Source organism: Acomys minous (assembly GCF_964271855.1).
Source record: "Acomys minous genome assembly, contig: scaffold_52, whole genome shotgun sequence".
In the NCBI taxonomy this organism is placed as follows: Eukaryota; Metazoa; Chordata; class Mammalia; order Rodentia; family Muridae; genus Acomys; species Acomys minous.
In genome coordinates, this window is record NW_028182157.1 from 336,351 (window position 1) to 350,228 (window position 13,878).

At 32.7% G+C, this 13,878-nt stretch overlaps 2 protein-coding genes across 2 annotated transcripts in view; one reads left to right on the forward strand and one right to left on the reverse strand.

Moving 5' to 3' along the window:
• LOC311591782 (uncharacterized protein) overlaps window positions 1-13,878 on the reverse strand; it is a 165,286-nt gene that overhangs the window by 52,202 nt on the left and 99,206 nt on the right. The window lies entirely within an intron of this gene.
• LOC311591788 (uncharacterized protein) overlaps window positions 11,960-13,878 on the forward strand; it is a gene marked incomplete at its 3' end in the record, with an annotated part of 37,708 nt that continues 35,789 nt past the window's right edge. The window contains exons 1-3 of the mRNA XM_084803428.1: window positions 11,960-12,297; window positions 12,948-13,074; window positions 13,559-13,654. Of these exons, the coding sequence (XP_084659554.1) occupies window positions 12,283-12,297; window positions 12,948-13,074; window positions 13,559-13,654 (238 nt within the window). The 5' untranslated portion in view covers window positions 11,960-12,282. The remainder of the gene's footprint in view (window positions 12,298-12,947; window positions 13,075-13,558; window positions 13,655-13,878) is intronic.

The window sequence follows — 13,878 nt, forward strand, 5'->3', positions numbered from 1 at the left end:
TGTAATTTATAAAAAATATAATTTAAAAAATAAAAAGTCCAAACTTGCTAAACTTCCATGATGTTGGCTCTTCTTTCCTTTCTCTCCTCTCTGCCTCTGTCCCTCTCTGTCCTCAGCCTCAATTAACCAATTAGCTCCTGACTCTGCCTTGAGCTGGAATCTAAAGCCATGGCCCATACACGTCTGGGCCATGCCCCTGCTTTCATGACTCCATCTATGCTCTCTAGGGCTCTGCCCATGCTCTGGACACGTGACTACAGGGACATCTAGTGAGAGACATCAAGAGACACACCAAGAGAGAAAAGGTGGCCGGAAGTTAGTATGCTTGATAACATCAATATCAGAATAAGTAAATAATAAATAAATAAAATTAAATAAAAATTTATTAAAAAATTTTTATTGTAAAAAAACATTCGTTATTAAAATAGTTTCATTTTATAAAAATAAATGATGTTATGATAAAGGTTTTATTTTATAAAAAATTACTTTATTAATCAAATGATTGTATAAAAATTTTTTAATTTATAAAAAATTTCTACTTTATAAAAATAATTTTATTTTATAAAGAAATGTTATATTATTAGAATATTTTATAAAGTATTTATTTAATGGAAAAATTACTTTAAAATTTTTTAATACATATAAAAATATTTATTTTACAAAAACTGTGGAAATTTGTGAAATTTCCATATTTTCTGGCTCCTTTTTCAAAAATCCCTTTACTACCTCTATCTCTCTCTATCCCTGGCCCCAAGTCTCCTCTCACCTCCTGACTCGGCCACGCCCCAGAGTCTAGAGCCACGCCCACACACTTCTGGGACATGTGGATGCTCTCCAGGACTCCACCCACTCTCTTAACTCCACCCACTTTCTCTAGGACCCTGCCCACCATCTCTTTGGCCCCAATCACATTCTCTTGAACTCAGCCCATGTCTGCCTTGGCCCCGCCCACACTATCCAGGACTCCGCCCATGCTGGCCTTTAACGCATCAACGCTCTACAAGACTCCGCCCACAGTGTCAACACATGAGTACAGCGCCATCTAGTGAGAGACAAAGTGAGACAAGAGGTCAGTGCTCAGTGTGTGTGGTGACATTAATGTGTTAATACTTAATAAATAAAATTAAAAATATATTTAAAAATTTTATTTTATAAAAAATTATATTTTATGCCCATGATCTCTTTGGCCCTGCCCATGCCCTAAGGGACTCTGCCCACACTCTATGGACATGAATACAGAGAAATTTAATGAGGGGCCCCCAGAGAGAAAAAATGGGTGGGGCTTAGTGTGCCTGGTGACAACCATTTATTAGTAATAAATCATAGATGAAATAAAATAAAAATTTATTTTAAAAATTTTATTTTATGTAAAAATTTTATTTTATAGAAAATTCATTAAATAAAAAGCATTATTTTATTAAAAATTTATTTAATAAAACAATTTTATTTTACAAAAAAATTCATGTTTTAAAATTTTTATTTTATAAAAATACTTAGTGTATAAAAATTTATCTTATAAAAACATTTTATTTTATAAAAATATTATTTTATATAAAACGTAATGTCATAAATTGCTAAACTCCCATGGAACTGTCTTGTCTTTCCCCAGTCCTATTACTGTATCTGTTCCTCTCTTTACTGGCCTCATCTCTAATCAGTTCCTGCCTCTGCCTCAACCAGGAGTCTGGAGCCATTCCCACACATCTGGGCCATGCCCATGATCACCAGGCATCCACCAACACTCTACAGGACTCAGGCCACATGCTCCTTGGCCCTGTGCACACTTACAGGACTCCAGACACACTCGAGAGACATGAATACAGAGACATCTAGTCAGGGACATCAAGAGAAACATTTAGAGAGACAAAATGGGTGGGGCTTAGTGTGCATGGTGGCATCAATATCATAATAATTAAATAATAAAGGATTGGAATTAAAAGAGATTTATAACAAAAATTTTATTGTAGAAAAACATATTTTATTAAACTAATTTTATTTTATAATAATCAATACTTTTATAAAAATTTTTATTATAGAAAAAATTATATTGTAGAACAAATTATTTTATTGAAAAATTCTATTTTATGAAAACACTTTTATTTTTAAAAAATTTTTGTTTTATAAAATTTTTTGTAAATAATTTATTTTATAAAAATCATTTTCTATAAAAACTATTATATAAGAAAACTTCATTTAGTGAAAAAATTACTTTTTGAAAAAACCATTTTATTTCGTATAAAAAGTTTTGTTTTATAAAAAAAAAGTTCAAATTTGTGAAATTTCCATGGAGATGGCTCCTCTTTCTGAAATCCCATGCCTGCGTCTGTCCCTCTCTGTCCCTGGACTCAAATATCCACTCAGCTCCTGACCTTGGCAAGCCTATGAGTCAATCTACATGCCCATGTACTTCTAGGACATGCCCATGCTGTCCCGCACTCCACACACAGTCTCCTTGGCCCCGCCCGTGCTATACAGTATTCCACTCATGCTCTAGAGACATGGAGACAGAGATGTTTAGTAAGATACATCAAGAGACACACCAATAGTGACAAAGTGGGTGAGGCTTAGTGGGTGTGATGATGTCAATATCTTAATTATTAAGTAATAAATAAATAGAAATAATTAAAAAATTTTAAAAATAAATGTATTCATAAAAAATTATCTTATAAAAATAATTTTATTTTATAAAAAATTGTATTATAAAATTCTTTTAAATTATTTTATAAAATAAAGTTTTATTTTATAAAAAATTACATTTTTTAAAGCAAGAAAATGAGTTCAAACTTGCTAAACTTTCATTTTGCTATTTCCTCTTTCCCAGCCCCCATCTCTTCCTCTCTCCCTCTCTGTCCATGGCCTCAAATGTCCACTCAGATGCTGACTCTGAGATGCTCAGGAGGTGGGAGCCACGCCCATGCACTTTTGGGCCACGCCCATGCTCACCAGGACCCCACCCACTCCTTCTTAGACTCCACCTTCCCTCTCAAGGACTCTCCCCACGCTCTGCTTGGCTCCGCCCATGCTCTCTTTGGCCCCGCCCACACTGTCCAGGGATCTGCCCACCCTCACCTTGGCCCCGCCCATGCCCAATCCAACTGAATACTATTTCCATGGATTGGTAGATGGATCGCTCCTCCTTTTTAAATCTTATTATTAAGTTTATTTTGTTCATTGCTTCGGCCTCACTTGATACTTCATCCATCTATTGGTAGATGAGTCACTCCTCCTTTTTAAATTTTATTATTAAATTTATTTTGTTCATTGGCTGGACCATAATTGATACTTCACTCCTCTATTGGTAGATGAGTCAATTCTGCGTTTTAAGTTTTATTATGACTTTTATTTTCTTCATTGCTTGGACCACCTATGATACTTCATCCATGTATTTTAGATGAGTCAGTTCTGTTTTTTAAATTGTATTATTTCATTTATTTTGTTTATCGCTTAGATCACACTGGATTCTTCACCCATCTATTGGTAGGTGAGTCGCACCTGCTTTTTAAATTTTATTATTACATTTATTTTGTTCATATCTTGGACCAAACTCAATTCTTCTTCTATTTATTGTTAGATGAGTTGCTTTTGCTTTTTAAATGTTGTTATTACGTTTATTTTGTTCATTGCTGGTACCACACTTCATACTTCATTCATCTATTGGTTGATTAGTTGCCTCTGTTTTTGATTTTATTATTTCATTTATTTTCTTCTTTGCTTGGAACACAATTAATACATCATTCATCTATTGGTAGATGACTTTCTTCTACATTTAAAATTTTAAAAATATGATTATTTTGTTCATTGGGTGGACCACACTTGTTACTTCATCCATCTATTGGTAGATGAGTCATTTCTACTTTTTAAGTTTTATTATCACATTTATTTTCTTCATCTCTGTGACCCCACACCTGATACTTCATTCATCTATTGGTACATGAGTAGCTTCTGCTTTTTAATTTTTCTTAATATATTCAGTATGTTCATCACTTGCACCACACTTGCTAACTGATTCATGTATTGATAGATGAGTCGCTCCTACTTTTTAAATTTTATTGTTACATTTCTTTTGTTCATCAGGTGGACCACACATGATACTTCATTCATGAACTGATACATGAATTGCTTCTGATTTTTAAGTATTGTTTTTATATTTATTTTGTTCATCCCTTGGACTACAATTGATACTTCATCCATTATTAGTAGATGATTCTCTACTGCTTTTTAAAATTAATTACTATTTTTATTTTTTTAATCCCTTGGTCCACATTTGATACTTCATTCATCTATTGGTAGATGAGTTGCTTTTTTTAAAAAAATTATTATTAAATTTATTTTGTTCATTACATGGACCTCAGTTGATACTTCTGTCATCTATTGGTAGACATATCTCTTCTGATTTCTAACTTTTATTATTACATGTGTTTTGTTCATTGCTTCGAACACACTTCATATTTCATTCAATAATTGGTATATGAATTGGACCTACTTTTAAATTTTTATAATTACATTTACTTTGTTCATAACTTGGAACAAATTTTATACTTATTCTTCTATTTGTAGATGAATAGTTCCTGCTTTTAAATTTTTATTATTACATTTATTTTTATTTATCACTTGGACCACACTTGATACTTCATTCATCTATTGTTAGATGAGTTTCTTCCAAACAATGAACAAAATAATTATAATAATAATAGTTAAAAAGCTGGCACAACTCATCTACCAACAGAATTGTAAAGTATCAATTTTGGTCCAAGCCATGAAGAAAATAAATATAAAAATAAAATTTAAAAACCAGAATTGACATCTACCAATAGATGAATGAAGTATCAAGTTTCATCCAACCAATGAACAAATTAAATGTAATAATAAAATATTGAAAGCAGAACTGACTCATCTACCATTAGATTAATAAAGTATCAAGTTTGATGCCAGCTTTTAACAACATAAATGCAATAATACAATTTTAAAAAGAAGGAACTAATCCATGAATATATTAATGAAGTATCAAGTGGTTGCCAACTGATTAACAAAATGAATGTAATAATAAAAATTTAATTGCAGGAGTGACCCATTGACTAATAATGGATGAAGTATCAAGTTTGTTCAAAGCGATGAACAAAATAAATGTAATCATAAAATTTGTAAAGCACAAGTGAGTCATCTACAACAGATAGATGAAGTATCAAGTGTGGTACAAGTGAAGAAAATGATACATATAATAATAAAATTAAAAAATCAAGAGTGACTCACCTAAAAATAGATGGATAAAGTATCAAGTGTGGCCAAAGCAATGAACACAATAAGTGTTTTTATTTTTCATTTTTTATTAATTTATTCATATTATATCTCAGTTGTTAGCTCATCCCTTGTATCCTCCCATTCCTCCCTTCCTCCTGCTTTCCCCCCTACTCCCCTCCCCTATGTCTGGAACACAATAAATGTAATAATAAAATTTAAAAAGCAGGAGAGGCTCATCTACCAATAGACTGATGAAGTGTCAAGTCTTGTCTAAGCAATGAATTAATAAATGTAATAATACAATTTAAAAAGGAGAAGTGACTAATCTACCCATAAATGGATTAAGTATGAAGTGTGGTAGAAGATATGAAGAAAATACATGTAAAAATAAAATTTAAAATGAAGAACTGACTCATCTACCAATAGAGGGATGATGTATCAGGTGCGGTGCAGTCAATGAACAAAATAATGTAATAATAAATTTTAAATAAAAAGAAATGACTTATCTACCAATAAATGAATGAAGTATCAAATGTGGTCCAAGGGATGGAAAAAATAAATATAATTATAAATTTTAAGCAGGAGAGGCTCATTTACCAATTTATGAATTAACTGTCAACTGTGGTCCAAGTGATCAATGAAATAAATGTAATACTAAAATTGAAAAAGCAGAACAGACTCATCTACCAATAGGTGCAGGATGTATCAATTGCGGTCCAAGCAGTGACCAAAATAAATATAATAATAAAATTAAAAAACAAGGAACTAATCTACCAATAGAAGAATGAAGTACCAATGTGGTCCAAGCAATGAACAAAATAAATGTAATAATAAAATTTAAAAGGTAGACCAGGGGGTTGGGGATTTAGCTAAATGGGGTTGGGGATTTAGCTCAGTGGTAGAGCGCTTGCTTAGCAAGTGCAAGGCCCTGGATTCGGTCCTCAGCTCTGGAAAAAAAAAGACAAAAGGTAGACCAGATACATCTAGCAATAGATGAATTAAATATCAAGTATGGTTCAAATAATGAACAAAATAAATATAATAATAAAATTTAAAAATCAGAAGGGACTCAACCACAAATAGATGGATGAAGTATTTGGTGTGGTCCAAGATATGAACAAAATAAATGCAATAATAAAATGTAAAAAGCAGATCAGACTCATCTACCCAAAGATGGTGGAAGTATCAAGTTAGATCCAATGAATTAAAAAATAAATGTAAAAATAAAAGTAAAAACAGAGCCAACTAATCTACTAACAGATTAATGAAGTATCAAGTGTGGTCCAACCGATGACAAAATAAATGTAATAATAAAATCCAAATAGCAGGAGAAACTCATTTCCTAACAATCGATGAAGTATCAAATATGACTTAAGTAATAAACAAAATAAATGTAATAATAAAAACTGAAAAGCTGAAGCAACTCATTTACCAACAGATAGATGAAATGTCAAGTGTGGTCCAAGCAATGAAGAAAATAAACGTAATAATACAAATTAAAAAGATGAAGTGACTCATCTCCCAAAAGATTGATGAAATATCAAGTGTGGCCCAAGTGATGAACAAGATACATGTAATAATAAAATTTGAAAAGTAGGAGCGATGTAGAAATACCAGTAGAAGGATGAATTATAAATAGTGGTCCAAGACATGAACAAAATAAATGTAATAATAATACATAAAAACAGGAGTGACTCATACAGCAATAGATGAATGAAGTATCAAATGTGCTCCAGCTGATAAACAAATAAATGTAATAATAAAATTTGAAAAGCAGAACCAACACATCTACAAATAGGTGGAATAAGCATCAAGTGCTGTACAAGTGATGAACAAGATAAATGTAATAATAAAATTTAAAAACAGGCACAATTAATCTACCAATAGACGAGTGAGATATCAAGTCTGGTCCAAGCAATGAACAAAATAAATGTAATAATAAAATTTAAAAGCAAAGACAATTCATAGACCAATGAATGGGTAAAGTATCAAATGTGCTCCAAATGATGAACAAAATAAATGGAATAAAAAATTATAAAGCAGGAGCAACTTATCTACCCATAAATGAACGAAGTATGAAGCGTTGTCCACGCGATGGACAAAATACATGTAATAATGAAACTTTAAAAAATGAAGCGACTCATCTCCCTACAGATGAATGAAGTATCAAGTGTGGAACAAGCGATGAACAAGATAAATGAAACAATACAATTTAAAAAGCAGAAGTGACTCATCTATCAATAGGGGAATGAAGTATCAAGTGTGGTCCAAGTGATGAAAGAGGTAAATGTAATATTAAAATGTAAAACGTATAAGGGACTCATGTACCAAATGATAGATGAACTATCAAGTGTGTTGCAAGCAATGAACAAAATAAATGTAATAATTAAACATAGAATGAGGAGCAAGAAATATAACAATATATGGGTGAAGTATCACGTGTAGTCCAAGCGATGAACAAAATAAATTTAATAATAAAATTTAAAAAGCAGGAGCTGCTCATCTACTAATAATGGGTGAAGTATCAAGTGTGGTCCAAGCGATGAACAAAATAAATGTAATAATAAAATTTAAAAAGATGGAGCGACTCATATACTAATAAAAGGATGAAGTATCAAGGTGGGCACAGGAATAAAAAATAAATGTAATAACAATGTATAAAATTAAGAAGGACTAATCTACCAAGAGATTTATGAAGTATGAAGTGTGGTCCAAGCCAGGAACAAATAAACCTAATAATAAATTTTAAAATGCAGAAACAAATCATCTACCAATATTTGAATGAAGTATCAAGTGTGGTCCAAGCAATGAACAAAACAAACTTAAAAAAATAATTTTAAATCAGGAGCAACTCATCTTCTAATGATGGAAAAAGTATCAAGTATGGTCCAAGAGATGAACAAATAAATAGAATAATAAAATTTAAAGAGTAGAAGAGAATCAACAACCAATAGACAGATGAAGTATCAGGTGTGGTCCAAGCGATAAACAAAATAAATGTAATAATAAAATTTAAAAAGCAGGAGTGACTCATCTACCAATACTTGTATGAAGTATCAAGTGTAGTCCAAGCAATGAAAAAAATAAATGGAATTATAAAATTTAAGAAGCAGAAGTGACTCATCTACCTATAAATGGGTGAAGTATCAAGTGTGGCCCAAGGAATGAACAAAATAAATGTAATAATTAAATTTAAAAGCAGGAGCAACTAATCTACCAATAATTGAATAGTATGAACTGTGGTCCAGCCATGAACAAAATAAACTAAATAATAAAAATTTAAAAGTAGACTCAACTCATCCACCAATAGATGAAAGAAGTATCAAGTGTGGACTATGTAATAAGCAAAATAAATGTAATAATAAAATTTTAAAAGCAGAAGTGACTCATCTACAAATACATGAATGAAGTATCAAGTGTGGTCCATGATATGCAAAAATAAATGTATTAATAAAAATTTAAAAACTGGAGTATCTCATTTACCTATAATGGATGAAGTATCAAATGTTTTCCAAGTGATGAAAAAATAAATGTAATAATAAAATTTAAAAAGCAGGAGAGATTCATATATCAACAGAAGGATGAGGTATCAAAGGTGGTCTAAGCAAAGAACAAAATAATTGTATTAATAAAAATTAAAAATCAGAAGCTACTCATCTGCCAATATTTGAATGAAGTATCAAGTGTGGTCCAAGTGATGAACAAAATAAATGTAAGAATAAAATTTAGGAAGCAGGAGTGACTCATCTACCAATAGATGAATGAAGTATCAAGTATGGTTCAAAGTTATGAACAAAATAAATGTAATAATTAAATTTAATAACTAAGAGCAACTCATATATCAATAGGAGGATATAGTATCAATTGTGGTGGCAGAAATAATCAAAATAAATTTAATAACAATATTTTAAAAGCAGAAGTGTCTCATTTATAAATACATGAATGAAGTAACAAGTACGGTCCCTGAGATAAATGAAATAAATGTAATAAGAAAATTTAAAAAGCAGAAACAATTCACCTACCAATAGATGGATGAAGTATAAAGTGTGGTCTGAGCAGCGAACAAAATAAATGAAATAACTAAATAAAAAGCAGAAGCAACTCATGGACAAATAGATGAATGAAGTATCAAGTGTGGTATACATGCTTGACAAAATAAATGTAATAGTAAAATTTATAAAATATCCATGTTCTGGCTATTATGAATAAGGGTGCTATGAACATGGTTGAGCAAATTTTCTTGTTGTGTGCTGGTGCATCTTCTGGGTATATTCCAAGGAGTGGAATAGCTGGGTCTTGCGGAAGCCCTATTCCCATTTTTCTGAGATAGCACCAGATAGATTTCCAAAGCGGTTGTACAAGCTTGCATTCCCACCAGCAATGAAGGAGTGTTCCTCTCTCCCCACATCCTCGCCAGCATGTGGTGTCGCTTGAATTTTTGATCTTAGCCATTCTGATGGGTGTAAGATGGAATCTCAGAGTTGTTTTGATTTGCATTTCCCGAACATGGAAACAGCTTAAGTGTCCCTCAATAGAAGAATGCATAAAGAAACTGTGGTACATATACACTATGGAATACTGGTCAGCTATTAAAAACAAGGAATTCCCGAAATTTGTTGATGAATGGATTGAGCTAGAAATGATGATAATGACTGAGTTAACCCAGAAGCAGAAAGACTGAAATGTTATATACTCACTTATATCTGCATATTAGCCCAAGGGGCATGTCCCACGAAAGCCTTCACTTACCAAGTAACTGACACAGAGGGGAGGACATTCTATTGGGACTCTAGATGAGAGAATCATGGGAGAAAGGCAAAGTAGAAGGACCCAGAAGGTCCTAGAAGCCTACAAGTAGAACATTATGATAGGCAGATTTGGGCCCAGGGGTCCAGCTCAAACTAAGGCACCAGCCAAGGACAATACAGGCGCTAAACCTTAAACCCCTACCCAGATCTAGACAATGGACAGAACACTCTCCACAGTAGAGTGGAGAGTGGAGTATGACTTTCTCACATACTCTGGTGCCTCACCTTTGACCATGTCCCCTGGAGGGGGAGACCTGGTGGCACTCAGAGGAAGGACAGCAGGTTACCTAGAAGAGATTTGATACCCTATGAACATATACAGGGGGAGGTAATCCCCCTCAGGAACAGTCATAGGCGAGGGGAATAAGGGGAAAATGGGAGGGAGGGAAGAATGGGAGGATACAAGGGATGGGATAATCATTGAGATGTAACAAGAAAAAATTAATAAAGGAGAAAAAAAGTAATAAAAAAAGGAGCCTGAGGGAAAATAATCCACCCAGGAGCCATGACACACACAAGTTATTGGTTTATGTTTTAGTTTTAAAGATAATAAGATTAGAGTTGCTCACATTCTGCCCAGCCTAGTGCTTGCAGATTAAAAATAAACCATACTATCTGTGCTGTCCTTTGGGAACTAGCTGGTTAAAGAAAACTAGTGGCTTAATAATTTACTGTGTTAACTAAGGTAGGAAGAATAAAAGGTACATCAACAGACTGGAGTTTGCTTTCTTGTTTTGTCTCATCTCAAAATCATGGACATCTTCCTTCCTCTGCCTCCCAAAGGCCAGAATTAAATAATGTGTCAACACACTCAGCCTCAATGGTGAGTATATTGGAGGCAACTGCATACAAAGATGCCACCCAATTATTAAACCAATGATTTTCTCTTTCAAAATGGCTCCCTAACAAATCTTATATCCATAGGAAATAATATATTATATTATTCTATAACTGCAAGCCTGTTTTACAGTATATTTCTAATTGCCTTTATTGTGCAATAAGTCTAGATAATCTTAGATGCAGTATGTATTCCTAGGAGAAGGCAAATTTCTATGTAGGTGGTATTAATTTAACCATATATAATACAGTTTGAAAACTTTCTGTGGGTTAGACCTACATCTTAAATTTCTGAAATTTATGAATCCTTACATCCATGGAATATGGCCTTTATGTGTAAATTTTGGGCCAGAATGAAAGAGAAAAAGAGGAAATGTAAGAAAACTTCCGACCAAACTTTGAGGCACTATTTAAGTTCTTATTAGTTGTTCCATTGGAGACTAATGAGAAAGAGTAAAGGTAAAATTTGCAATACATCGAAATGATTCTCCCTGTGTTATGCAGCATTTTCTTTTTAGAAATTGAATGATACAATTTTGTTTTGTAAAGTTGCCTATGATATAATTGTATTTGAAACCTCAGTTTAGCATAAAATTATCAAGAAGGAACATATTACAAGAGCATAAAGACAAGCTGCCTTCAGTAACAGCCAAATGTAATAGAAATGGTGCAGAGGTAACTTATATAGGTATCAGCAGTTAGTGTTTTGCTGATGAAACAAAAAAGTAATGTCAGTATAAAAGGGAAATTGTGAGATAATATAACCATGGGCCTTTCTTCAAAGCAACAAAATCATGGTATTTTTAGACGGGGACATGGAAGCCAAAAGTAATATCTCAGTGGAGACAATAGTGAATTAGGCAGTGATTGGCTTCTTTCCTATTGGATCTAGGCATCTACATTGCTTACCCAGGACAAGAAATGCTTTCAGGTGGGGGTTACTTCACAGATTCTGGCCATGACTGAAAACATACTGCCAATTTTGTTTTAATGAGCTATCTCTGACAAAGAAAAAGAGAGGAAATTGTGAAGAGGAATTTTAACTGACAGCTGTGTTTATCTCCTTTAAAATTCCAATCTGCCTCTGTTAGGTATATAGCAGGTTACTGCAGCAACTCACTTGGGTTTGTAGAGAAAAAGATAATATGCTAAGAAAACAGAACACCTAAATACAGGAAAGGAAAATCTTTTGTTTTTTCAGCTGTTGGAGGTCATAGTTTCTGTATCACATCACTGTCAAGAAGCAGGGATATTTGTCAGTTTTGATTCCTGATTTACACTCTTCCATTTCACCAAGGACATGGAAAATCTTCTGCATTTAAACAGAGAGTGGAATCTAGAAGGTGAAATTTCAATGTAAAATTTCCTGGGAAATTCCATTCTGAAGAGGAAAGAAGAGATGTCTTCTTCACAGGTAAAAGAATGTGTGTGTGTGTGGGACAAGTTGATTGTCTTTACAAAAATGCTTCATTATCAGAACTTCTGAACCTTCACAATGCTGACTAATTTTCAGAAGTACTTTTCTCATTTGATTCTCATTTTTATCTCTTTAAAACTTTTGTCACCTGTTTGCTTAAGGCAGCTTATTTGCAAGTCTTCATTTTTTAAGAACAACTTCTACAAAATAAAAATGTAATCTGTAAAAATTATAAATTTTTTCATATCAAAGATAAATATAGGCACTCTATATTTGCAGAGATTGAGATGGGTCATTATTTAACGGTGAATAGAAGCCAATATATTATGAATATTTCATCTGAGGGCCTCTTTTGGTAGTTCTCATACTTCCTATTGTTTGCAATTTTAATAGCATCACTCATGGTGTGGTGATCATGTCAATTGATCCCCCAAAAAGGTCCCGCCACACAAGGTCAGTGTTGCTAGACTATTGCCTCATTGCAGAGAAGTCAGAAAAGTATTTTTCTCAGAATATAATTTAGTTTTAAAATGCATATTAGTTTTTTTTTATAACAGACCAAGTTCTTTAGTTAACTAATCTTTCCTTGTGTCAAACACAGAATTTATACAATGGCCATGAGGGGATAATGCTAATTTTATTTTCAGGGTCTACTGACTTTCAAGGATGTGGCTATAAACATTTCCAAGGAGGAGTGGGAATGTCTGGACTCTGCTCAGAGGGCTTTGTACAGAGATGTCATGCTGGAGAACTACAATAACCTGGTTTCTGTGGGTGAGAATATATTTATTCCATGCTTGGTACTTTGCCTTAGGGATGTCTAAAGCTTCTACTAGCTAATATTTTGAGTTTACTTCCACTGCTGAGTTTATCACTTAGTTTAACTCATAAGTTTTTATAGGTATTGATTACTGTCTTATCTATAGACAACTTCTTACATCCCTTTACCTTGTTTTTACATTTAACCGAATAATAATTAAATGTTTCATAACTTTTGTGCTGGTAGCCAGTAGCGCTTATATGTGAATCCATTTTGAATCCCAAAGTTATGCTTTTACTATTATTTTACTTAAGTTTACTTAATAAAATTAAATACAGAATTTGAAAATCTATTGAGTTATGAAGAGTCTAAAACGTCTTGGAAGGAATTGAGAATTAGTAAGTCATTCATGTATACTTTCTTCTCTATTTGGTACAATCCTATGCTAGTACACAGCTATATAGAATGGTGTGTCTGTATTTCTTTTTGAATTCACAGGCATTTCTGTTTCAAAAGCAGAGGTATTAACATGTCTTAGACAGATGAAAAAACCCTGGATTGATGATAAAGAGAAGATTAAAGAGAAAGAACCAGGTAAGATAAAATAAAATGACACAGCATGGGATGACTCTAATCCAAGGAGCAATCTAGACCTGAAGAGTATTTAGCAAACAGCTTCAGCAGAAAGTAGGCCTAAGAATTTCTTTTAGAACAAAGTACAAAATGTATAGTACAGCATGGATCTTATATGATATTTAACTTATTTACTTTAATAGTTTTGATGTGAAGTACATTATATTATAGACATTTAACAAACT